Source organism: Vespula pensylvanica, chromosome 14, assembly GCF_014466175.1.
Source record: "Vespula pensylvanica isolate Volc-1 chromosome 14, ASM1446617v1, whole genome shotgun sequence".
Classification (NCBI taxonomy): domain Eukaryota; kingdom Metazoa; phylum Arthropoda; class Insecta; order Hymenoptera; family Vespidae; genus Vespula; species Vespula pensylvanica.
The window spans coordinates 2,683,867-2,709,333 of NC_057698.1; the positions used below are offsets into that span (position 1 = coordinate 2,683,867).

At 37.8% G+C, this 25,467-nt stretch overlaps 1 protein-coding gene across 1 annotated transcript in view; it reads right to left on the reverse strand.

The window, feature by feature from the left end:
- Positions 1–6,309: 6,309 nt before the first annotated feature.
- Positions 6,310–25,467, reverse strand: part of LOC122634277 — a 99,311-nt gene continuing 80,153 nt past the window's right edge. The window contains exon 3 of the mRNA XM_043823066.1: positions 6,310–6,507. Within this exon, the coding sequence (XP_043679001.1) occupies positions 6,339–6,507 (169 nt within the window). The 3' untranslated portion in view covers positions 6,310–6,338. The remainder of the gene's footprint in view (positions 6,508–25,467) is intronic.

Sequence of the window (25,467 nt, forward strand, 5' to 3'; positions counted from 1 at the left end):
ATTGGAAAAACTAAAACCGTACCGTCGTATTCATGATTATTTTGGGGAAAAACATCATCGATCGACTTGGTGTTGGTACCTATATCTATATTTATACCTATACCTATACCTATACCTACTTATACCTACCTATCTACCGTGAGAAAGGATCCATAGTTGTTATATTACTCTCTTCTGATTTTGTGTGTTAGCAAAATCCTATTCCGTCTTCTCTGTATACAGCTAATCGAGAGAAAGAGCACTTCTAACGGTATCGACGCGTTTCTCTCGCAAAGTCTCCTCTAGCTCGGTTCTTAGCTTCCTGACGCGGTAGCTGGAGTTACGATAGAACGAAAGTGAAACGGATACGTGCTAACGGTTTCACGTCGAGAGCTTGGTGGATCTTAATGAATGGGCAGGGATAAGGGATAAGGATTTTAATGACCTTTGACCTCTCTCTCTCTCTCTCTCTCTCTCTCTATCTATCTATTTATCTATCTATCTATCTATCTCTTACTCTTTCTCATTATGTATTTCTCTGAAAGGAACAAAAAGAAGAGACATTTATTGATTCTTTAGCGGACACTTTACTAAAAAACTAAAGTATCTTTGCTATTTCAGATTGGTAAAAGAAACGAACAGTTTTCAAGGAGTAAGTAAGTAAGAAAGAAAGAAAGAAAGAAAGAAAGAAAAGAATATCGGTCTAAATGGGAGACGAGAGGATTAATCTCTCTCCAACGGAGGGGTCAATTCGTGCCATCCGCCTAAATAAAGAAGAAGAAGAAGAAGAAGAAGAAGAAGAAGAAGAAGGAAGAAAAGAAGGAGGAGGATCGGAAGGAAGGTCTAGATGGTGTCGTATCGTGAGTCGAATTTTATCTTCCAGCAGTCTCTATCTTTATCTCTCTTTCTCCTTCTCTCTCTCTCTCTCTCTCTCTCTATCTATCTATCTTTCTCTCTCCTCCTCTTTTCTTCCTCTTTAGAGAGTCTCTCAGTAGGCTCACTCGCGGGCGTGCGTAGATTTATTCCATCCTTTTACCGACACGAACGTGAGCCTCTGATGTTTCACCATACAGTAAGAAAGATATATATATGTATATACACATACTTAGCAAGAAAGAGAGAAAGAGAGAGAAAGAGATAGTGTGTGTGTTCCTCGTTGAGAGATCTTAAACTGGGACTTAAGCCGTTACCCCTGCAAGGAGGAGGACCCTCGGACTCATCTTCATTCTCTCTCTCTCTCTCTCTCTCTCTTCTTGATTCTCTTCTCCCCCTTAAACACAACCCCACCCGTTCGTCACGAGATGCATCTTGGCCGCCCTTTTCCGTAGCGGCAGATGGCCGGCTAAGGGGTAAGAAAAAAATCCTGGGGCCTCGAGGAAAAGGGAGGAGGTACATAAAAAGCGATTGAAAAAATGAGGGGCCTACGGGGTGACGCTCAGTGGACCACGTGCGTTCCTTAAAATTTTGTCGTGAGAGAAGACTTCGTTTTCTTTCTCCTTCTTTATCTCTATCTCCTTTTCTCTTTCTTTCTCTCTTTCTCTTTTTCTTTAGATTTTTATATATTCACTTCCTTGTCTCTCTCTCTCTTTCTCTCTCTCTCTCTCTCTCTCTCTCTCTCTTGCTCTCTCTTTTTTTCCGTCGATCGTCCTTCGATCGAATTTCGAGCATTCATGCTCGAAAATATCGAGAGATAGATTTTACCGATCTTCCTTTTCCCTCGCGACTCGATCGTTCTCGTGTTCTAAACTCAGTATAGCTCAGAGTACAGCTGCTACGATCGATTCTAATCATCCTGTTTAGATTATATCGTAAAGAGTGATAATAGTTAGTCAGATAGATTTTTCTTCGCACTTTCTTTTACTTTTTTCTTTTTTCTTTTCTCTCTATTTTTTTCCTCTCTATCTCTCTCTCTTTCTCTCTCTCTCTCTCTCTCTCTCTCTCTCTCTCTCTTTTGTTCTTTTTTTTTTCTTCTTTCTTTCTTCAAAGGATTTCGATGAGTATTCTTCATATGGGATAACCGAGATTGCTTTCTCAGGTAAGAAAATTGAAATTCGTAAAGGAGACGAGAAAAGAAAAGGGGGTAGGTGGAGAGGAAGAGGGTGGAAGGTGGAAAAGAGAGAGAGTTGGAGGGAGAGAGAGAGAGAGAGAAAGAGAGAGGAAGGCAAAACACGGAAAAAGAAGGAAGACGATGGAAAACGGAAGAGCAACGCATTTTTTCCAACGCAGACCAGCTGACCGCCGAAACTACTGACTGCCGTGGGAAGAGAAGAGGTGATGCCTTTTTCATTCCCTTTTTTTTTTTTTTTTATTTTTTCTTCTCTTTTTCTTCTTCTTTTTCAAAGGTATTCGAGAAAATTGCTTTTAAATTAGCGAGGGAGCCATTGGGGAATGGAACGTCAAATCTCGACAGGTAGATCTTTTTCTCAAGTCGGTTAAAATCGAAAAGATCTAGCTAACTTCTAATAAGAGGAAAATATTAGAGGATTATTGACCTTAATTATTATGATTTTATTTTGCCCGTCTATGATGTTAAAAAAAAGAAAAAAAATATATATATATATACAAAATAATAATTTTAAATAATTTGAATTACTGAATTCGTTGAAAAAAAAAAGGGAAAAGGGAAAAAAGATGGTCGATTAATAAATGTTTGTTAAAAAAAATTGAAGATAAAAATTTGTCTACTTCAAAACGGAATCGAAGGAAAAAATTAATTCAACTCCGCTCTCGTAAAAGATCCGAGAAAAAGCAGAGGGAACATTTCTTGACCGTCGCACGTGGCCAGTCAGAAATAAGTACAGTCTAAAGAAGAAAAAAAAAAAGAAGAAGAGGAAGAAGAAGTTGAAGTTGAAGTTGAAGCTGAAGTTGAAGTTGAAGTACAAGAAGAAGAAGAAGAAGAAGAAGAAGATGACGATGATGATGATGATGATGATGATGATGATGATGATGATGATGATGATGATGACGATGATGATGATGATGATAATTATGACGAAGCTAACAACGACGACGATGACGACAACGACAACGACGAAGACGACGACGGACAAAACAGTCGTTCTCTCCCACCCCTCTCATACTCCCCCGTTTCCCTCTGAACCCCTCCTCTCTTCTCATCACAGAGTTTCACGAGTTCTTCCGAAAGGGAGGCTATGCATTTTTCGGGAGTTTAAAAATAGGCGATCGCTGTACGACTAACTGGCCAGAGGTCAGTAACTCTTGGGCGCGAGAGGCACACGATGTAAAAATAGCTCGCAAAACGGAAAAAATAATTTCCTCCCTCTGCCCAAATCTCTCTGTTGGAAAAGAGAGAGAGAGAGAGAGAAAGAGTAAGCGAGGGAAATTCCACGTAGCCGACGACAACGAACACGAAGAGGATCTAATTTCTTCAATTTTATTCTTCGGTATTTCTGAATTTTTCTTTTTGTTTCTTTTTCTCTTTCTTATCGTTGTTGTTTCCTTTTTTTTTTTTTTTATATTTATATAATAACTTCGATTTTTTATATCTGATTTTCTCATCTTTTTTCTATATCTCATAATAGATATTCTATACATCTATATATTCTTACATTCTATATATATATATATATATATATATATATATGTGTTTATGAATATCGATTTATTTTAATATGTATATCAATTAAATTTATCTATGTGTATTTACTATATCAATTTCCAATTTGTAATTAATTTTTTTTTAAATCTATCTCTCTCGATTATAAAAATCTACTACGTTGGAAAAATATTTTCTGTCTCCCTCTCTCTCTCTCTCTCTGTATCTTTTTTTTCGAAGATTTTGAGTTAGATTTTAGAAAAAGGACGTTGTCCGGTTTCCATTGAGAAAAGTCGTCGTCCTTTTCTTAGGTTACCTCAAAGATTTTGGGACCGATCGCGAGGTCCGAATTTGTCGAGTCAGTTCAGTAAGATTTTTCACGGTGTCGAATCGCCCCTTTGTAGGAGAGGGGGAGAAGAAGAGGAGAGGAAACTGGCGCAGCCCGGTTGTCATATTTACCTATGATGAACGATTTATCCAACGCTCCAAAAGGAGCGCGAAGTGAAGACACGACAAACGGAATTTCGTAGGATGACGAACGCGTTTTTCATTCAAACTCGAAAAAGCGCAAGAACTCGCAACCGAGTCTCGGTCCACATTACGGCAATACGAGTCGATCCCGAATGATTATGTTTCGTTGGCCGCATCGTTGGGTCCAATTTTCGATGGGGCCTGACCAAATCTTTTTCTATATCTTTCTCTTTCTCTCACATACACACACATACATATTCTCTTTTTTTTTGGCTCTTATAATAGACCGACAGCTGTGTTGCAAAATCTTTGACTTTTATTATCTCTGATAATACCTGCCAACGAGCCGGATATGAAAAAGAAAGAAGAGAAAAAAAAGAAAAAAGGCTATCAAAGCTGATGATTATATATATATATATATATAAGAAAAGAAATCTGGACGTTAAGAGAGAGTGAGAGAAAGGTTAAAGAATCTTTTGTCAAATTTTTAGTGAGATCTCGCGGGAGGGGGGAAGAAAAAAAAGAGAAAAAGAAAAAAAAAGAAAAGAAAAGTAAAGTAAGTCTAGAAAATCTTCGTAGACAATCGTCGTCGTCGTTGGATTGATCTCCTTTTTTTTTTTAACTTTTATCCAGCTTCTTTCTTCTTCCTCCTACGCTCCGGGGTGTCCAGAACATAAGAAAAAAGAAAAAAAATCGAAAGAAAAGAACGAAAAAGAAGAAGAAGAGTATGGTGAACGCGCACACATACACACACACACACACACACACACACATATATATATATATATACTGTTGGACCGAATCCGACAAATCGGCCGAGATAAATTTGGAGATTTCGTGAAGGAGCTAGTATTCTCCATCGTCGTCTTGTTCCCCGGAAGGGGGAAAAAAAGACGGGGTGTTGTTGCGAGAAGGTGGGGACGGCAAGATGGGAAGGGAAGAAGGAAGAGGATGGGAGGGAGGGAGGGGGAGAGGTAGGTAAGGAGGTAGAGGGACGAAGAAGAAGAAACAGCAGTAGCAGCAGCAGCAGTAACAGCCGTGAGGAGATTTTTCGGTAGCTCGAAAGCCACGAACCGAAAAGTTCCGAGCGCTTTAATCGTTTTACGAAAAAAAAAGAAAGAAAGAAAGAGAGAGAGAGAAGATTGATACGTAGTAGAAAAAAAAAGGAAAAGAAAAGAAAAGTTGTCGTAGAGTTGCGTCTTAAAACGTGAACGCAATGCATCGAACATCGTGTGAATCGGTTAGGTATATATATGTGTGTGTGTGTGTATACACACACATGTGTATACATATGTATATAGATATAGGTATATAAAGGGATATATCGGCCTAAGGAAAGTACGTGGACCTTGCGAAATTTTCGTTTACACAGCCGTAGCATAAGCGTGCGTTCTTCTCCGGTTTTAGCCCGTATATCAAAAGTTTAATTGAATTTTCGACCGTGGTCCTGTTACGAGAGAGAGATTAGGATCGTTTTCCTTTCCTTCCTTCTCATCTTCCGTAACACAATTATTATCTTTCTTCGGTTCTTGGGAACAGATTGTACGAGTACAAACGATCTCTTTTTCTCCTTTTTTCTTTCTCTCTCTTTCTCTTTTCTCTTTATCTATCATATAGTTTATATACATTATTATTCTAGCTGTCGAAAGGAAAAAGGTGTTCCCTTCCATTTATTTCGTTTTAAGATTACATTTATTTATATATACAAACGTACGTAAATGCATACGTACATACACCTATCTACAATCGTATATAAATACATATATATGCATGTATGTATTATATTCTACACTAGAAAGACTAACGTTTCAAATCTGCGAATTGGTTGGCATCGATCGATACAATAAACGTCGATAGTTACGACCTTCTTTCTATCGTCCAAGATACTCGAACGGGAATTTGCATAATTGCATGGTATATAAGGTACCCTTCGGTAATGAGGGTCAGATCGAATTTATCTCATTGGCCCTCACCTGTCCCCAGTACGATATGCGGGTCTTGTTGAGGCAACTGACCACCTGTACAGTCTTGGCAATAAAAGATCACGAAAAAAAGGTTCTCCGTTACGATGGGGACTTTGTCTTGGTTCTTTTTTTATTCTTTTTTATTTTTATTTTTATTTATTTATTTTTTTTTTTTCATTCTCTCTCTCTCTCTCTCTCTCTCTCTCTCTCTCTCTCTCTCTCTCTCATTTTTTTCTTCATTGAAATTTTTTTTGTCTTTCTCATTTTTTCTTTCTTTTTTTTTTCTTCTCTCCTTTTCGCTTTTTATTCGATCTTTCTTGTTTCTTTTTGAATTTGTACGATCGTAATAAAATCGTTTGAAGGTTCGATCAAGAAACATCATCTTCCGTGTTGTTTAATATTTTACACGTAGGTGCTTCGTGTCGAGGAGACGACACGTCGGTTATGGTCGAGAGACAATGGAAAAGCCATAACTTTCTCCGTTGGTAGTCGTTATATCCCGCCGAGAGAAATGTGGATGTCTCTTGGTGGACGCACCTAAAAATAAAGAGATTCCTCTTTCGGTGGTCAACGTAGGAGAGGTTTATAATATTAACACGTAACGCAAAACGATCCGATCCGTTCAATCCATTCGATTCGAGAATTCAAATCTTATAAATAGCATCGTTTATTACATAAATATTTCTTACACATATAATTTTCTTTTTCTAATATTTTTTATATCACATAAACATTACATAATTATATCTTAATATCACAGCAACATTGATACATATGTATCTATCCGTTCGTACAATTCATTTATTAAACGATAATTTTGGGACATGCAATAATCGCAAATTTCGTAAATTTCTTAAATAATAATTATTCCTTAGCACTAACAATTCGTCACTTATTCAAACATCGATGCGATATTTATTAAAAGATCTTAGAAAAATAGAAGGAAGATCGATCGTGCGTGTTTAAGTGTATATGTTGATCGAATCGAAAGAAAAAAAAAAAAAAAAAAAAAAAAAAGGAGAAGGAAAAAAATTGGAACGAAATTCGAGAAGGTCTCATCGTTAAGTTTTCTAATCAGAAAATTGAATCGTCGTCGACCTCTTGGTACCCTCCTTATTCCCCCTTTCCACCTTCTTTACCCCATCATTTCTCATTTCTCATTTCTCTCGTTCCTTCTTTCTTTTCTTATTTTTTGTCTCCTTCTTTTTCTTTTTTTATTTTTGGTCTCCTTTTTCTTTTTCTTCTTTCTTTTCAATTCTTTTTGTCTTTTTTCGATCTCGGACTGTACGACCCGCATGACGTCGTTGTGACACGCGCGGAGGAGGTCGAGAACGGGTCCCCGGAATGCGCGAGTCTCTTTTCGTCCTCGTCCTCGTCCTCGTCCTCGTCGTTGTCGTCGTTTTCGTCGTCGTTGTCATCATCGTCGTTGTGTCATTGTCGTTGTCGTTGTTCCCGAGCTGGTTGGAAAGAGCCAAGGCTACAATGGGGACACATGTCAAAACAATTGGCACGCAGGTGTATCGAATTTACCGAAGAAACGATGAGAGGTGTCAACCAAACGGTACCCAAAAGAGAAGAATCGTTATGGTTGCGTCACCGAGGCCGTTACTTCGTCATCGATATCATATGAATTTGTTTTCTTTTCCTTTTCTTTTTTTCTTCTTCTTTTCTTTTCTTTTCTTTCTTTTTGTTTTATCTCTTATCCTTTCTCCATTTTCATTTTCTACGCCTACTTCTTTTTTCTTTTTTTTTTTTTTTTTTTTTTAATCGTACAAGAATCGATATACTCAAGATATATGAATGTATGTATATGTATAATAAGGAAATGACGAAGATAATAATGAACGAAATTTTCTAAGTCTCTCCCTCCTCCTTCGCCTCTTTTTTTTGATTACTATAGATATATTTTAAATGTAATCGTCGACTAAAGTTACGATTATCGTACCTCTTGCATTGTACATGCACTTACTTACTCTGCACGAGCCATCGGCTCACGTTTGCAGGCTTATACGTCTTTAGTAATTTTGTGTAGATATATATGTATGTATATATATGTTATATTGCAGCAAGCAAAGGAAACGGAGACTCGTAGCCTTCCTTCGACTTGTTGAAAGTAAGAGAAACGAAGAAAAGAGAAGGAAGAAAGGGAAGAGAAAGGTAGATGGTAAATCTCGTACAAGTGTTGGAGTAATAAGAAGAAGGATAGATAGATAGATAGTAATATAAATGAATGAATAGAGAAAGAGAAAAAAATGAGAAAGAGAGAGAGAGAGAGAGAGAAATATAAAATAAAATAATTCATTTATTTATCCGATTAATATATGCGTATATATATATATATATATACATATATGCATTTTATAATAATACTGATCGATGTGAAGATCTAAAAAAAAGATAGATAGATAGATAGATAGATAGATAGATAGATAGATAGATAGATAGATATTAAAGAATAATATATATAAAAGAGTAAATAAAAAGAAATAGATAGAAATAAATATAAAATAATTCACTTATTTATCCAATTAACACACAAACATATACACACATATACGTATATATACTTTTAATAATATTACCGATCGATAATAGAGACGAGAAGAAATAAACAAAAAAGATCGAAAACAAAACAAGAATGAAGAAACAGAGATACAGGGGATACAGAGACCGAGGAAGAGAAAGAGAGGAGAAAAATAAACAAACAAACCGATAGAGAATTCGGCGAATACATAAAAGAAAGGAAACAGAAAACAGACAAAAAAGAAAATATAAGAACAAAATTCCATGATCCTCTACTTCAGTGTTTAGTTGGAGAACGAACGTCGTCGAAAGAAGATAGGAGGAGGGAATAAAAGAGGAGGAGAAGGAGGAGAAGTAGAAGCAAGAAGAGGAGAAAAAGTAAGAGGAGGAGGAGAAGGAGGAGGAGGAGGAGAAGAAGAAGGAGGAGATGGTGGTGGATGAGGTGTCGAGGGAACAGAGGGGAGAAAAATGACAATCATCGTCATTTTAATAATATGCAAAGGTATAGTCGACTTCCACGCCGGGCAAGTGTGGCCACAATAGCGTTATATAATGACAAAGACACGTCGGGTCGGCTGGGATACCTTTCGCTCGACAAAAGGCGCGGCGTTAGGGTCATCCTACCGGACCGGAACATGTTTTGTCCGGCATGCAAGCTCGAAGCCTGCGGACAAATGTCACCGATAATGTCTCTTCGCTCGGCCCGTGCTCCGAAAGTCAAAATAACGCGTCGAAAATATCCTCGAGCATTCTCTTTTTCTTTTTCTTTTTTTCTCTTTCTCTCTCTCTCTCTCTCTCTCTCTCTCTCTCTCTCTCTCTCTCTCTCTCTCTGTCCGTCTGTCTGTCTCGCTCTCTTCGACTACTAACGCAGAAGCTACCAAAGAATTCGAAATATTCATCGTTTCGATGACTACCACGTTCTTTACTTCTTCTTTATTCTGCACAATTTTTTTTATCATAATTCTTATTGAATCATGTATATGTAAGTATATAAGTAAGTAGGTAGTTTTGTATCTGGTCTATCTTTATTATTCTAAAGTTCACTTAAGACACGTGTGTGTGTGTTTGTGTGTACGCACGTACTAAGATTTTTAAGTAAGTTTTCATTGATTTTTTTTTTTCTTTTTATAAATCGTTAATAATGCGTTCGTAATATGCTCATGGATCTTGATAAATGTTCGAATATATTCTATAAGTGTAATCATGGATCATTATAAGTGTCAATCAAATTATGTTCGTACGTGCTCGTTGATCATTACAAACCCTTCAAATATATTCGCATACTCATACTACGTCGTATTCGTAGATCTTTCAACGCTACGTTTCAAACTAAAATCTATTATCGTGTACTTTTTATAAATTGTTATATATACGTATACGTTAAAAAAAAATTGTTAGTAAATACGTTAACATCCGTTGATCTTTATAAGTTTTTATATACTTATAAATCATTATATACATATATATATATATATATATATATAGTTATAATAGTTCATATATTATAGTTCATAAATTATTCATAAATAATAAGTAAAACGAACACGTACAAAACTTAATTCCCATGTATAGGTAAACCAGACGGTTTGGTAAGTGTTAAATAATGTATCTATATACAAGTGTGTAAGTATGTATACCGATCCGTCGGGTTGCGAGCTACATTATGAACGACTCGGTTTACGTTTTCCGTTAATTATTCGCCCACCTGAGTCTCCATTGTCTCGTATAAAATTTTTAGGCAGGAAGAGTCTGGACCTGAAGCAACCAACGACATCGTCCTCGTCGTCGTCGTCGTCGTCGTCGTTTCTATTACGAAATAGCATTGTTACGTCGTTATTAGCCTTTGTCCTTACGATCTCTTCTATTAAGTAGAAAGGAAAGAGATAGACAAAAAGAGAAGAAAAGAGAAAGAGAGAGAGAGAGAAAAAAAAGAGAGAGAAAAAAAAGAAAAAGACGACTCATGATCTATTTCCAAATAATCTGAGATTTTGCATTTCAAACGAAGGTTGCCGAAAAGACAGAGATAGAGAGAAAGATATATAAAGAGATAAAGAAAGAGAGAAATAAAGAGAGAAATAGAGAGAGAGAGAGAGAGAGAGAGAGAGAGAGAGAGAGAGAAACGTACGAGGCAAGAGACACGGCCAGCACGCACTTTTACATGCTACGTAACGTCGATTCACACCCACCAATCGGAATGCGCATCGGGCCGAACAAAAGAGAGGCAAACGCCGCGTCAGTGAGAGACCTCTTGTTACAAGAGACACAGTCGCGTTTACAAAATATACCTCGTGTCTGAGTACTTGTCCTAACTCGTGTTCACGAATTCAAATCGAACGTTTCGTTTATTATTAAAATGGGAGAAAGAGAGAGAGAGAGAGAGAGAGAGAGAGAGAGACACGACTTCTTTTTGCTCGATTTAGGTCTAGGATGTTGATAGGCCTTTAATATCATTATAACAACATCACATTGAAACCTTCTCTATCTTTCTCTCTCTCTCTTTTTCTCCCTCTCTTTGTCTCTCTGTTTCTTTCTCATTATCTCAACGATAACTAGATTTCATTATATACATAACAGGGATGAGATCAAGAGTATTTCTCTAAGTCCTAAATACAATACTATTCATTCGAATTTATCAACGCATTAGCAATCGTGTAGTTATCGCTAATCTTCTTCTTAATGGTAATTAGGATTGTTATTAGCAATTCGTAGTTCCCCTTTAAACCTCCACGTTCTTCAACGATATAGACAAGTAGTAGGGAAAAGAAAGAGAGAAGACGATTATCCTTACACATGATTATTGCATGATCTTTCACGATCGATTTCTTTGTGTGTGTGTGTGTGTGTGTGTGTTTACGTTCACAAAGGTGTGTAGTTACGTGGTATCAATGTATTCGAAGTAGATATATCCGAGGAGACATCGTTTGACCCCTATGACTCGTCTCTCTCTCTCTCTTTTATTTTCTATTTGTTTCTTTTTTTCTTTCCTTCTCTATGCTCTTATATTCAAATCGCGCCGACTAGTTAAGCCTAGATCTTAACGGTATAACGTCGAATGAAACAGTTTGTCCGAAATCGGATGATAAAAATTTGTCTCCTTTACTACGTTCTCTTATCGTAACGCTTAAGACTTATCTCCTAACTCGAAAAAAAAAAGAAAGAAAGAAAGATAGATAACAAAAAAAAGAAAGAAAGAAATCCAAAAATAAAAGAACCATCCCTCGGCCTTTCTTAAAATTATCCCTCGTTTAAAATGAAATTTGAATAATGATACTCTTTTGGCGAATGACGAATATATAAATGAAGGGTATAAAAAAAAAGGAAAAGAAAGAAAAAGAAAACAAAAACGAAGAAGAAGAAGAAGAGGGTGTAGTCGAAAAGTATCGGTCAGAAAGAAAAAAGAATAGGGGTTTATACGATATTGTCGAGACGTTTCTCCTCGAGGAGTGAATCTACTTAAAAAAAAAAAGAGAGAAAAAAGAGAGAAAAAAAATTCGGACAATACTTTCTCGACCAAGCGAGAACATTTAAATGTATGTATTCATACGCTCGTGTATTGCTTTGACGAGAGGTGTGGTCAAAATTATTCAAACTGACCCGGACTCTTTTTTTTTCTTCTTGCTCCGGGACACTTTCTAGCTGTGTGGTGCGCGGCGCTGCACCCACGTACTCCTTTATTCCTTTCCACTCTTTACCCCTCCTCGTCCTTGTCTTTCTTCGAGCACGAGCCTCGTTCGTTCATTCTTTCTCTCTCTTTCTCTCTCTCTCTCTTTCTTTCTTTTTCTCTTTCTCTCTTTAACCATTGTCCCATCAAGAAGGAACCGAATTCGAACGTCGATGACTTCAGACCTTTTCAATCGATGATGACGTAACGACGTACCTAAGAAACTACCTAATTTTATCTTTTTCTTCGATCCTTTAGCAAAGCCCTATACAGGAAGTACTATAGTATAATGTTCGCTGAGTAGACACCAACTGATTTGAATCGCCAATGAAGAGGACGGACCCAAAGGAAAGAGAAAATAGGATAAGATACATATATGTATACGTATGTGTATGTGTGTATGTATGTATATATGTATCTATATATATAATATACATAGGATATACGAAGAGGATAAGGGGAGTGGTCGACGAGACCAACCACCCACCGAAAAATTTTTCTGCCACATATCATGAATGGACAGGGTCAAAGCTGGAGTCTCTATGCTACGGCATGTTCTCTAACAGACTCGACTATGACATATGGGTAGCGCAAAAACCGCCAATACTGATCGATCGGACACGCTAACCAACCCCATGCTTCCTCTTTTTCTATCTTTCTATTCGCTGATCTTTTACCTACTTGTTTCCTTCGTTATTGAAATACCTAAGATAAACATTAACTTCCTTCTTAAGATATTTCATTCCTTCCAACTGTTCGTGCATACCTACGAGATGTTTCGTTCACTTTTTTTATTACTTTTTTTATTTTCTTTCCCCCTTTGTTTTAATTGATTTATCTTTCTTTTAATTTACTCACTTTACAAAATAATTGGGCCACATGATAAATAATATCTGCGATAGCTAACCAACTCTATTCTAGACTTGTAACTTTCTCTTACAAATACTTTTCCTAGTTTTATCGAAAAGCAACGAATTCAGAAACAATAAAGATCAAGGAAGCTCGATCTACGTGTGAACAATAACAACTTTCGACCCTTCGATCTCATCGCGTCCGATATATCGAAAGCTATAGGAGACTAACGTCTATAAAGGTCTCTCTCTCTCTCTCTCTCTCTCTCTCTCTTTCTATATATATATATCTCTCTTTCTCTCTCTTCCGGCATCCTTCCAGTATAACGTTGGTCTTTTCACTCGGCAGCAGGCCTCCGCTCCGGGGCTTAGGCCGCATTCGCACGATCCTCGACGCTGGGCCACCTTCGGCACGACCTCTCTCGATGCACCTACGGCGAAGGTTTCGCTCGTCGTGTCGTAGGTGGTCGTCTCGATGATGGTGTTGTCCGTTCTAGCCACTGCACACGCACTACTACGAACGTAACATTAAGAATTCATGGTTTTTCATGCGGCATAGCAGTAGTATACGTGTCTATAGAAATATATATGTATATATATATATATATATATATATATATATATATATATATACATAGAGGACGGTTTCCATTATGGACAACGGTCATCATTACGGACAATGATCCATCATTATATCATGGATAATATTATAAGCCAAGGACAAATAGAGAATAAAACGAACGAAAACTTCTTAATACATTTTCTCTCGATCTCACGGATTCTGAACACTTTCGAAATACTCTTTCGCTCGATTATCATTGATCAAAGAATTCCGTGAAACTATCGTGCGGACAGTGAACGCAAGTAAGCAGGTCCCCCCCACTTCCCCCTACCTCCTCTCTCTCTCTCTTTCTCTCTCGTTTCTTCTCGTGGAAAGTTCAGTAGCTCTTTCGATCTTTCGAGATCCCTTCAGACGGAGAAGATCTACGACTACCGTATGGCAATTTAGTTCGTATATAGTACGACGGATATAGGTATGTACGTGTGGCCATAAGGAGGGCATCGTATGGTAGTAAGTAAGAAGATACTTCGTTATCTTCTCTTTCAACTATCATTCTTCTTCTTCTTCTTCTTCTTCTTCTTCTCCTCCTCCTCCTCCTCCTCCACCTCCACCTTCATTTTTACCACCTCCACCTATCTTACTCCTTCACTCCACCTTTTCTTCCTCCTTAATCTCTTATTTCATTTTGTATTATATCAAAAAGGCTAAAGCGCTAATAGAAATCACGAGCGATTGTAATATGAAGGAACGTCGTTATTATCCCTTCTTAAGATATAGCGTATGCGTACGCGATCACATCGAATAGAAGTGACCGTAGGTAAAAGAAGAAGGAGCAGAAGAAAGAAAGAGAAAGAGAAAGAGAAAATGTCGAAGAAGAAGAAGAAGAAGAAGAAGAAGAAGAAGAAGAAGAAGAAGAAGAAGAAGAAGAAGAAGAAGAAGAAGAAGAAGAAGAAAAAGAAATAGAAGAATACGAAGAAGTAGAAGAAGAAGAAGAAGAAGAAGAAGAAGAGGAGAAAGAAGAGGGAGTAAAGGAGGAAGGGTCAGGCACTCGTTTGCCCCGACGAAAGTTCATCGGTACGGTTAACCGCTCAGCCACACGGTCATGCACGATGCCATCTTTTTTTTTCTTTTCTCTCTCTCTCTCTATTTTCTTTTACCCTTTTATTTTTCTTCTTCTTCGATATATAGAATACTCTGCCCTTTCTTCTCTCTCTCTCTCTCTCTCTTTTTCTCGATCTTCTCCCTATATCTACTATAGTAACACAGGAGCAACTAAGATAGAAAAAAGCAAAAGAGTCGGACTACGCTGCCGCTGCCGCCTCCATCGTCGTCGTCGTCGTCGTCGTCGTTGTCGTCCGTAGCTCTATGTCTCTTAAAACGTCCGCGGAGTCGAGTTTAGACTCCTCCGCGAGTCCTCTTAAAAGACGACGAGGACGGTGCGGTGCGACACACAACACACGACGAGAGTCGTGAGCGAATCGTGGCTTCGGCCTCGCTCTCCTAAGGTACTCCATAGCCGGCTCTCTGCTCCCGATATATAGGGCAACCGTAGAGTCTCACGGTTTCTGCGAGCTATTCATCTGCATGCACTACCAACCTCCCCTTTCCCTCCCCCTTCCTCTGCCCCGTTACCCCCGTACACCCCCTTAACCCCACTCCGCACCCTCTCTCTCTCTCTCTCTCTCTCTCTCTCTATCTCTCTATCTCTTTCTCTGTTTCTCGCTCTCCTCCTTCTCTTATCCTTCATCCTTTTTCATCCAACTATCACCTCTTCCTCCTCCTCCTCCTCCTCCTCCTCCTCCTTTTCCTCCATCGTCGCCATTTCTCTTCCTCGACTCCTTCGACCGCACGTCGACGCCGCGCCGGCCTCTCTTCAGCCGGCATAGAGACGACTCTTCGGCAAATTTATCGATACGCGATAGCTCTCTCTTTTTCTTTCGATCCTTTTTTTTTTGTTTTCTTTTTATTTGTTTATTTCCTTTTTCTTTCTTTCTTTCTTTCTTTTTTCATTTTCTTCTTTCTTTCCTTACTTTTTTTTTTTAATTTTCCTTCTCTCTCTCTCTCTCTTTCTTTCTTTCTCGCTTTCTTTCTTGCATTTTTTATAATATACGTAGGATAGATATATGGATAGATGTTATTGGTAAGACGCTATTGGTAAGAAGCACGACACAGTTTTAAGAGAGTAGGTAGTTAGCTAAGCTAGCTAGCTAGCTAGCTAGCTGAACTACACTTTTTCGTTCTACGTATTGGCGAATGGCTAATTACCGAGACTCTCGTTACCACGAGCCGGTTGGTAAATTAAGAAAAAGAGAGAGAGAGAGAGAGAGAGAGAGAGAAAAGAGTGGGTAAAATGGGGTGAAAACTCGAATAGTGCAAAAGAGACGAGGGGAGGAGAGAAGCAAGTGAGTTAAGAAAAAAAAAATATGATCGACGATCACTAATCTCATGATTTTCTCGATGAAAAAGAAAACTGGGTCACTCGAACTTTCTTTCTTTCTTTCTTTTTTTTTATCTCTTTCTTTCTATCTATCTTTTCTTCTTTCTCTTCTTAACATCCCCCCTTTTATTTTCTTTATTTCTCCTTCTCGTTAAGAACGTCGAAAATCAGTTTATACATTACTCTTCAACGAAATATTCAAAAGGAATTTCAATTTCGACTAGAGAGAAAGAGAATAATCGTGGATCGTAATCGGTTCATCATCAAAAGGGACACACCGTCCCTCTTTCTCCTTCTTCTCTCTCTCTCTCTCTCTCTCTCTCTCTCTCTCTCTATCTCTCTCCTTCTCGCTCGCTTGCGCGAAAAGCAGGAAGGAAGCCTGCGGTCAGCACGGCCGAGACGAATGGAAAATTGTTTTCTGGAATCTTTATCGAAGAGAACGACTTCTGTCTCCGCAACGCTGCCTTTGTCCTCCGTTCTAGGGAGCAAAAGGAGAAATGGAGAACAGGAGGAGAAAGAGGAGGAGGTGGAGGAGGTGGAGGAGGTGAAGGAAGAGAAGAGTAGTGACGTAGAGAGAAGCCCGTGTCTCTTAAACCGGGAGAATAATAGAAGTAGGAAGCAAAAGAGCGTCGCTGTCGTCTTCTTCGCCTTCTTCTTCTTCTTCGTCGTCGTCTTCGTCGTCATCCTCGTCGTCGTCTTCGTCGTCGTTGTCGTCGTCGTCTTCGTTGTCGTTGGCAGCGCCGGCTGAAAAAAATCGCCAAAGCACATTACACGAAATCACAATGTTTAATGAAAATTGCGCGGGCGTCGTTACCCGAGGCAAACCATCGGTCTCATTCTCTCTCTTTCTATCATTCACCTTCCTCTCTACTATCCTAAGAACGAATCTGAACGTCGTCGTGTGACTTCGGCTCCCGCCGAATCGTGACGATGCAAAGCGGTATTCAGATTGCACTCTTAGCGGTTTCGCCGACTTCTTTTTCTCTGATTTTTCTTTTTTTTTTTTTAATGTTTTTTTATCTTTCTCTCTCTCTCTCTCTCTTTCTCTCTCTCTCTCTCTCTCTCTCTCTCTCTCTCTGTATCTATTTTTATGTCTGTCTTTCTCTCTTGTTCGCTCAGTTCTCTTGTCGACCGACAAAAGACGGATTTCTGTTGTAACTGCTGGTCAGGCGCAAGCCACTGGCTAACGCAAATAAACATGACAAATTTTTAGTTTACGAAATTTTCACCGGCATTCTCTTTATTTTTTCCTCTTATTTTTTTTTTTTTTATTTCCTAATCCACTATGTATATATATATATATATATATTTATACACATACACAACACGCATACATATGTGTAACTTAATATAAACTTAGTATTAACATAGCTTAATATATATATAAATGTATATGTATAAATGTATAACTTCATTCTTCTAAACAAAATTTACTGTCATTAGAAATTTATTTTTATTAGATTAAAATAAATTATCCTTCTTTAATAAAAATATTTTTTTCTTGTATTTTAAGATTTACGGTATCACTTTACGTATATAATGTCCCATTTCATTTTATATTAGTCCGATATTAAAAAGATCAATTACTCGTTTTGTTATATTCTTTATTCGATGAATAACTTGAATGACTATATATATATATATGTATATATATATATATATATATATATATATATAAAAGTTATTCTTAGAACAATTCATTCTCTTTTTATAAAATACGATCAAACATAGTGAATACTTAAAAAAAAATAAATAAATACTTAGAAAAGACAGATTATTAACACAGATAAGTATGTGACTCGAAAGTATCTCCACAATAGATGACGTTATAAATAAATTATACGATCTTTACATAGATCCTATTTTCATGAAACAACTTTTGTTTTCTTCCTTTCTTTTCTCTCCCTTTTTTCTGTTCTTTTTTGTTGCTTCTTTTTTTTTGTTTGTAACACGTAACACATACACGACGAGCGTTTCTAAGGAGAACGGCGTCGAAGCGCCGGTTCTACGTTTCATGCTCGTTCGGCTTTTATCTCCAGGCCGTAAAAGCACGTATCTAATGAGGACGCTTAGCTCTCTCGGTGGTTTACACGTTACTCCCTCGTATTACTATCAATTACTCCGCAAACACGAACGGAACATCGATTACGCTAAGACTTTGCTCTCTTTCGACGCCTTAACGTTCTTATTAACGGCGAGAACGATCGAATTACTTACATTACTTGTTTAGTACTAACTTAAGCAACAGTAAATAGATTCGTTCTTTTTTTTTTTCTTTGCTAATCTCTAACACTTATCGCACATCTTTGGAAGTTATCGAAATTTCCAATTTTTCGTAAATAAGGAAGCGAATTAAGACGTACAAAGACGTCATGATTGAAACACATAAAAGAATAATAATTATTTTGTGAAATATAGAATTTCGATATCTCAACGTTTTGGAAAGATACGCTTGAAAAGGAAAAACAAATTTTTTTTTCGACGTAATCTAAATTCTAATTATTTATTAATTAATAGAAACTTGTCCCATCCTCTAAATACAATGTAAAATGTGAAACTTTGAAAATGTGATATTTTGAAATCTGGAGATAAAAAATATAAGGGAAGAAAATAAAAGGTGTAAGAGAAAGACGGAGGATCTTTCGATTCTCTCACGTGTATCCATAAAGAAAGAGAAAGAGAGATATAGGTATCGAGAGGAAACCGTTTGCTCTCCTATAACGGAGTTACATTTCGAATCGTTACCGAAACGACGAGATCGTTATCGAGTATATACGGATGCGCGATATATCAGTGCTGCCCGAGATTTGCAACGCGGCTCCATGTTCAAGGATGCCGCGGTATGGTGTACAAATCTCGGTGCAAATATCACCGTATTCACCGCGAGCTGCTTACCAACACACGTCCACGTCGTTTACCAAAATGTCAAGTCAGCCGGCTATATTCCCTCCAATCGGATCGGAGACCCTTTTGCACCCTATCGATTTCGATCGCTCCATTACCCACTCTCTTATTTGTTTTATGATTTTCTAAAACTTCGCACTGAGATAGTTCAAGGATAAATTTCCAAAAGAAATAATACGATTTAAAATATCATTATCAATAGATTCTTAAATACGATCTTCGTTGATGTAAAACATTGATCTAGATAATATTAAAAAAGGAATAGTAATGAATCAGAAATGTGTAAAAAGAAAACAGAAAAAGAAACGAAAGGATAGAATAATAATATTAATTATATTAATATTAATTATAAGATAATTTTTATATTATTCTTTCTAATGATGAATACTTCTTTTTTTCTTCTTGATTCTGAAAATATCGAAAATGTTACTTCTCAGAATGAGAGCCTGGATCCATTACAAAGGAGAGAGATGTACAGAAGAAAAAAATTATGAAAAGAAAACAAAAAAGAGCAGAAAAGAAACGGAATAACCTAAGATAATTTTTATAGTACACTAATCGCTATTCACGATATTCAAGAATGTTTAGAAAAATTAATAAAATATATTTCAAGATATTATTTGCATGTATTAAAAAACGACAATTCATTGAAAAATATAAATCCTGAATATAATATAGATAATATTCCCAATCACGAATATAACATTCGTTTTTGTCGGATGATTGAAATAAAAAAATTAATAAATAAAAAATAAAAAAGAAATTAGAAAAACCTAGAACTTGCAAACGGGTCCGAAAAAGGAAAATCCCTTTAATTCTCTCATCAATACATATATATAGATACATCCATACATAGATTCGTTCATTCATTCGTAAATACATACATACATACATACATAAATACATGAATACATATGTATGTACGTGTAGTCATTTTTAAAAAGCAAAGTTAAAGCCGGAAGAAGGTTCACATTAGAGAAGGTTCACTCTTTCTCTCTCTCTCTCTCTCTCTCTCTCTCTCTCTCTCTCTCTCTCTCTTTCTCTCTCTCGTTAGAACGAAACGACGAGTTGGCGAATGTGTGTTTGAACGGTTCAGTCTCAACGCGTCGGACGTATCTCTCGCGGAATTGCGCGGTCTCGATGAGAAGAACGAAGAAACATAAGAAGAAGAAAGAGACGAAGAAGAAAAAGAAAAAGAAGAAGAAGAAGAAGAAGAAGAAGAAGAAGAAGAAGAAGAAGAGGAAGAGAAGAAGGAGGAGGAGGAGAAGAGCGCGAAGCTGAAGCTGCTGTTGGCGAGGACTGGCTGCCCGATCCCGAGAGCCGAAGTGAAAGTTAGATGTGTGGGCACGGGATGCGCACGAATTCATTTTTTCGGCCTCATCGCAGAGACTTTTTTACCCCCCTTCCCCTCCTCCTCCTTCTCCACCCCTCTCCCTCTCCCTCCTCTTCCCGTCTTAGCATTGGTTCCCATGTATATACCGTCGACCTAGCCTATATGGCCGGCAAAGCGCGATATCTTGGCGCAAGCACACTAACACGAGCGAGGACGAGCGAACACGTACGCGTGCATGCACGTGCTGCACGAGCGTGGGTCCCTCGTTGCATCTCTTTCTCTCTCTCTCTCTTTCTCTCTTTCACCTTTCTTGCGTATTATCGTCGTTCATTCTCTTTCTCTCTCTAACATATATGCATGTACACATATAGCAACACGTACACGTGCTGCACGAGTCCCTCGTTGCATCTCTCTCTCTTTCTCTTTCTCTTTCTCTTTTACCTTCTTGCGTATCACCATCATTCTCTCTCTCTCTCTCCTCTCTCCTATCTCTCTTTCTTTCTCTCTAACACATATAGTAGAAGAGCAGCGGCAACTTGTACCGTCCGCTACTCCCGTGGCCTGCCTTCTAGCCGTGACTTATCGGCCACCTCCGCGCACCTTAGACGCGTCCCTAAGCATACATCTCTCTCTCTTTTTCTTTCGATAGTCGCGTATCGTTTGTTGTAGTATGGTGAGACCCGATTCCATAGACGACGTCTCTCGATATCTCGCAGCTCGTGGGATCGAGAACGAAACGTTTCGGGCGTCTCGACGCTCCCCGTACAACACTCCTCTTCTCTCCCCTCTCCTCACTCTTCTTCTTCTTCCTCCTTCTCCTCCTCCTCCTCCTCCTCCTCCTTCTCTTCTTCTTCTTTTTCCTCTTTTTTCCTCTCCTTCTTCTCGTGCCGATGTTTATCGTAGAAAGCACCTGCGCTCGATTCCGTTCTAAGATCTTTAGAGCTTAGAGGGAAAATAGGCGGGCTACGCGAGATATTAACAGAGAAGAAGGAAATTCCGTCCGGTTTCATAGTTCGAGAACTATGGTAAACGTCCGGGTAAACTTTAAGATCGTAGTTCGTAGCGATTTCAACTTCGTGGCCATTTTAAAGGAGGATACATACATACATAGACACGTAGTACTTACTTACTTAGTTACTTACTTACATACTATCGTACGATAGGATCTCTTTTCTCATCGTAATTAGAACGATGATTGGGATTTTCTCGTGAGACGTGAGCCTAACCAAGAAGAAGTTATATGTATGGGTACATCGTTGGATTTTCTCTCTCTCTCTCTCTCTCTCTCTCTCTCTCTCTTTCTTTCTCTCGCTCTATGTCGAGGCCTTGTATCGGAGAACGTGGATCTGGTTTGTTGCTTCTGTTGCTTCCGTTCTTCTGTTGGCTTCTGTAGAACACGAGGTTTGATTGAAAACTAGACGAGGAGGACACATTGATTTTCTCTTTTATTCGTTAATTTCGAATACGGAAGCAATGAGAATATAGAAAATGTTTTTCTTAAGGTAGATAAAGAATATTTCTGAAGGAGGAAGTATATGTACATACGTGTATGTGTTTGTGTGTATGAGTGAGTGTCTAAGGAAAAAAGGATGAGCTCGACAAAGAATAAGGGACTCTATAGATTCAACCTGCCATAGATATCGCGATGTCTTCTTTTAACAGAGTGTACAGGCAGGGTCGTCGACGACGAAAACAATAATGTACCGGTGGGGTAGAAGGCGGGAAGGGGGATGAAAGAGGAAGAGGTTGGAGCGACGGGGGTGGTGATGGTGATGGTGGTACTGGTGGTGCTAGTGGTAGTGGTTGTTATCGATCGAAACGTCTCGAAACAATGACTTCGTCTAGGACACCTAACAAATGATCGTCTTCTTATCGGGTTCCACCGAGTGTAACACAAAAATCACGGTCAGCTTTTCTCCTCGTGATCGTCAAAATCGGTTGTTCGACGACGCAAGAAAGAACGTTTAGCTCTTGTCCTATCGATCTTTTTATGATTACCGGTGACCCATATTGTTTCTCTTTTTCTCTTGTTCTTTTCTTTTTCCTTTTTTTTTTCTTTTTTCTGTTTTTTTTTTTTTTTTTATTCGTATATATATATTTTTTTATTCTATTCGGTAGGAACTCTCGAAGATTTATTTTTGTTTCTTTTCTTTTCTTTTTTTTTTTTTTTTTATATTTTTCTCGTTTTTTTTGTTCTCGTTTCTTTTTGTCGGTAGTAACGTTCTATCTCCGATCGTTCGAATTGTATTTATGACCAACTCTATAGATAAAAATTTTCGGAAGGAAAAAAGAGATAGATATATTATCGTGAAACAACAGGATCATCGAAACGAGTAACGCTTGCACGTGACTAGTTCTGATATGTATATGGCCATTGGCGAATAAGCAGCTCTACTCCAAGCCAATCAACTCGCATAATGGAGATCGATAGCCATAAGCCGATCGTGAAGCGAACGCGATATTCCTATGTATAAGCTCGTGCTCATAGCACTCTCTCTTTCTCTCTCTCTCTATCTATCTATATATCTTTCTCTTTCTCTTGCTTTATATCGAAGGAGGATGTGATTTTCGAAACTGCTCCTTCGTGCGTCCACGAGAGACAGATATTACGTTGATTGAGCGAAACGATAAGCTATCGATATCTCTCTCCCTCTCTCTCTCTCTCTCTCTCTCTCTTGATCGTACGAACTATCATCGAAACGTAGAGTCTCGTAGATTTACTTCGAAATTCGTAACTTCGGAAGATTTATTTTTACGATTTTAAAAGAAAATAAAAGAAAGAATAGAGACGAATCAATCGGTAGATCCATAGATCGTCCATATTTTTGATTTCATAAATTGTTATGATCGTTCACGAACGATAAAAATTGTCGTGAGCAATGCCGTTTAGTTTTCGTTTGATTTCATAGAAAAACAAAGAATAAAAAAAAAAAAAGAAAGAAAAGAGGAAAAAATTTCCCAAAGAGAGACACGACTTATCGATCGTTTCCACGAAGGATTCATAAAGACCGTAAATCAAGACGACTTTATGCGGCTAGGAAAGAAATACATACTTCGAAGGCCGCGTCTGAGAAGACATCCTTTTTTTTTCCTCTCGTCGTCGAGTAGTACGGTTCTTATCGTTGAACAAACGAAAAATAAAAAGGTGACGTGGTGGTGTCGGGAGTCAGAGTTGGGTGTCGGAGGAGGAGGAGGGGGAGGGGCAGGGATAGAGGCAAAAAAAAAAAAAAGAAAAAATAAAAAGAAACGAGAACCGGACGAACGGACAAATACGTCTCGGAGATGAAATAGCGGCACTGTCCACTCTGTGCCCCACCTGTTTCCTTATCTAAAGCAAATATTACAATGTCCTATCGGTTACGTACTGGAAACATGGGGGTCAATCTTTGAAAAGATAGAAAAAATCTTTGTCGGTAAAGGAAATTTTCTAAGACGGAGAAAAAAATAGAAAAGCTGAAAAAAATGAGAAAAGGCAAAATAAAAATGGTAAAAAAAGAAGTCATTTTTATAGAGAATAAAAACGTGTGATTTGTATGGTACGGCATTAGGACACTGATATCCTATGGCATAATAAACCGTTAGAACGTTAGAATCGATCGTGCAACTCGAAGAAAGCAAATACGAGTCGGCGTACGAACGCATAATGCAATGACGTGTAAGGAACGAGTAGCGATGCACCGGCGATGCATAGAGAACCAGACAAGGGCCTGCCTGCGTGGAGTTAGAGTGTTAAGTGAAAGTCAGGTAAAATCCCTGACCACGATGCTCTCCGACCCTCCCATTTGGCTCACTTAGCCGTTGAAAGGCGCGTTGCCGAAGAGAAACATCGCAAGAACTTGTTGGCCACGTGGCCGCGTGACGTCGAAAACACCTACGTTTTCGATCTTATAATTATGATTCGACGTAATGTTTATTCGAAGATTTATATCGAAGAAAATGATATTACGAGATTCTAGAGCGAAATTTTCTCTTCGTTTTTTCCTTCTACTTTTCAAATCGAATTCGACTTTCAGCTGGATTTAAGAAGTTCAAAAAAATTGATACGATCCGGAATAGAAATTAAGAATTTTCAATAATTTCCAAGGATATTAGAATTGACTCGAATTGAAACGACATTAGAATTGACTCGTTGTAATAAGATAATATTAGAATTTCGTATTAAAAAAAAAAAAAAAAAAAAAAAAGAAAAAAGATAAGAATAAAAACGAGATCAATGAATTCGATCGAAAAACACGAACGTGAATTCGAACAAATCGAATTGTTGATTTTTTTTTGAGAGAAGTATAATGATCGAGTACAAGGGTGACAAATCGTGGATCATTTTCACGCCCAACTGTTAACGTTGCTCCCTCTTTGATTTTGAATTTCTAAAGGACAGTAAGAAGAAGAGACGTACGAGGTCGGATTTTTTTCTCTTTTTTATTCTCTTTTATTTTTTTTATTTTTTTTTTCGGACGGTGTCAACGACAAAGGAGTTCCATGGTCCTGGAGAATCGTGGTGGTCATAATGCACGCCAGGATTAGGATCATCGAACCTATAGGACCACCCAATAGGGTAGGAAATCACCCGTGGAATCGCGCGAGGATTACTTCCTTAGCGACGTGTGACTAAGAAAGGCGTAGGTGTCCCATCGATCCCCTAAACAAAATGTCGGAAAGAATAGATCCTTCGAAAGATGCTCTCCTTTATTTTCGAGTAGCCCACCTCTAGAAACGTGATCGGTAATCATTTTCTATACCTAAATATTTCATAATAATAGAATTTTATTATTCTTCGCACACTTAGGATATTTTTTAATATAATTTTTTAACATTATTACGATCGTTTCTATTCTCTAATTCAATATTCGAATGAAATTTTTTGTCTAACATCTCGACTCGACGTTGCATTCTATATTTTTTCTGCCCTTTTTTTTTTTAATAATGTGATCAATGATATTATTTCCTACGTTCTTGAATTAATCTTTCGGTCTTCTTTCTTTTTTCTTTCTTTTCTTCTTTAAAACGCGATCGGATTAATTTTTCTTATTATATACGTACTCATATGTACGTTAATTTAATATATAATTTAATTCAATATCACTTTTACTTGTTATAAACACACTTATTACATAGGTCATTGTAATCTCCTTGAAGTAGGTATTCGACGTACGACAACATTCCCTCTAAAGCTACAGTTTTGTTTCTCTTGTTTTCCATATCGTCTCGTAAATTTTTTTTAAATAT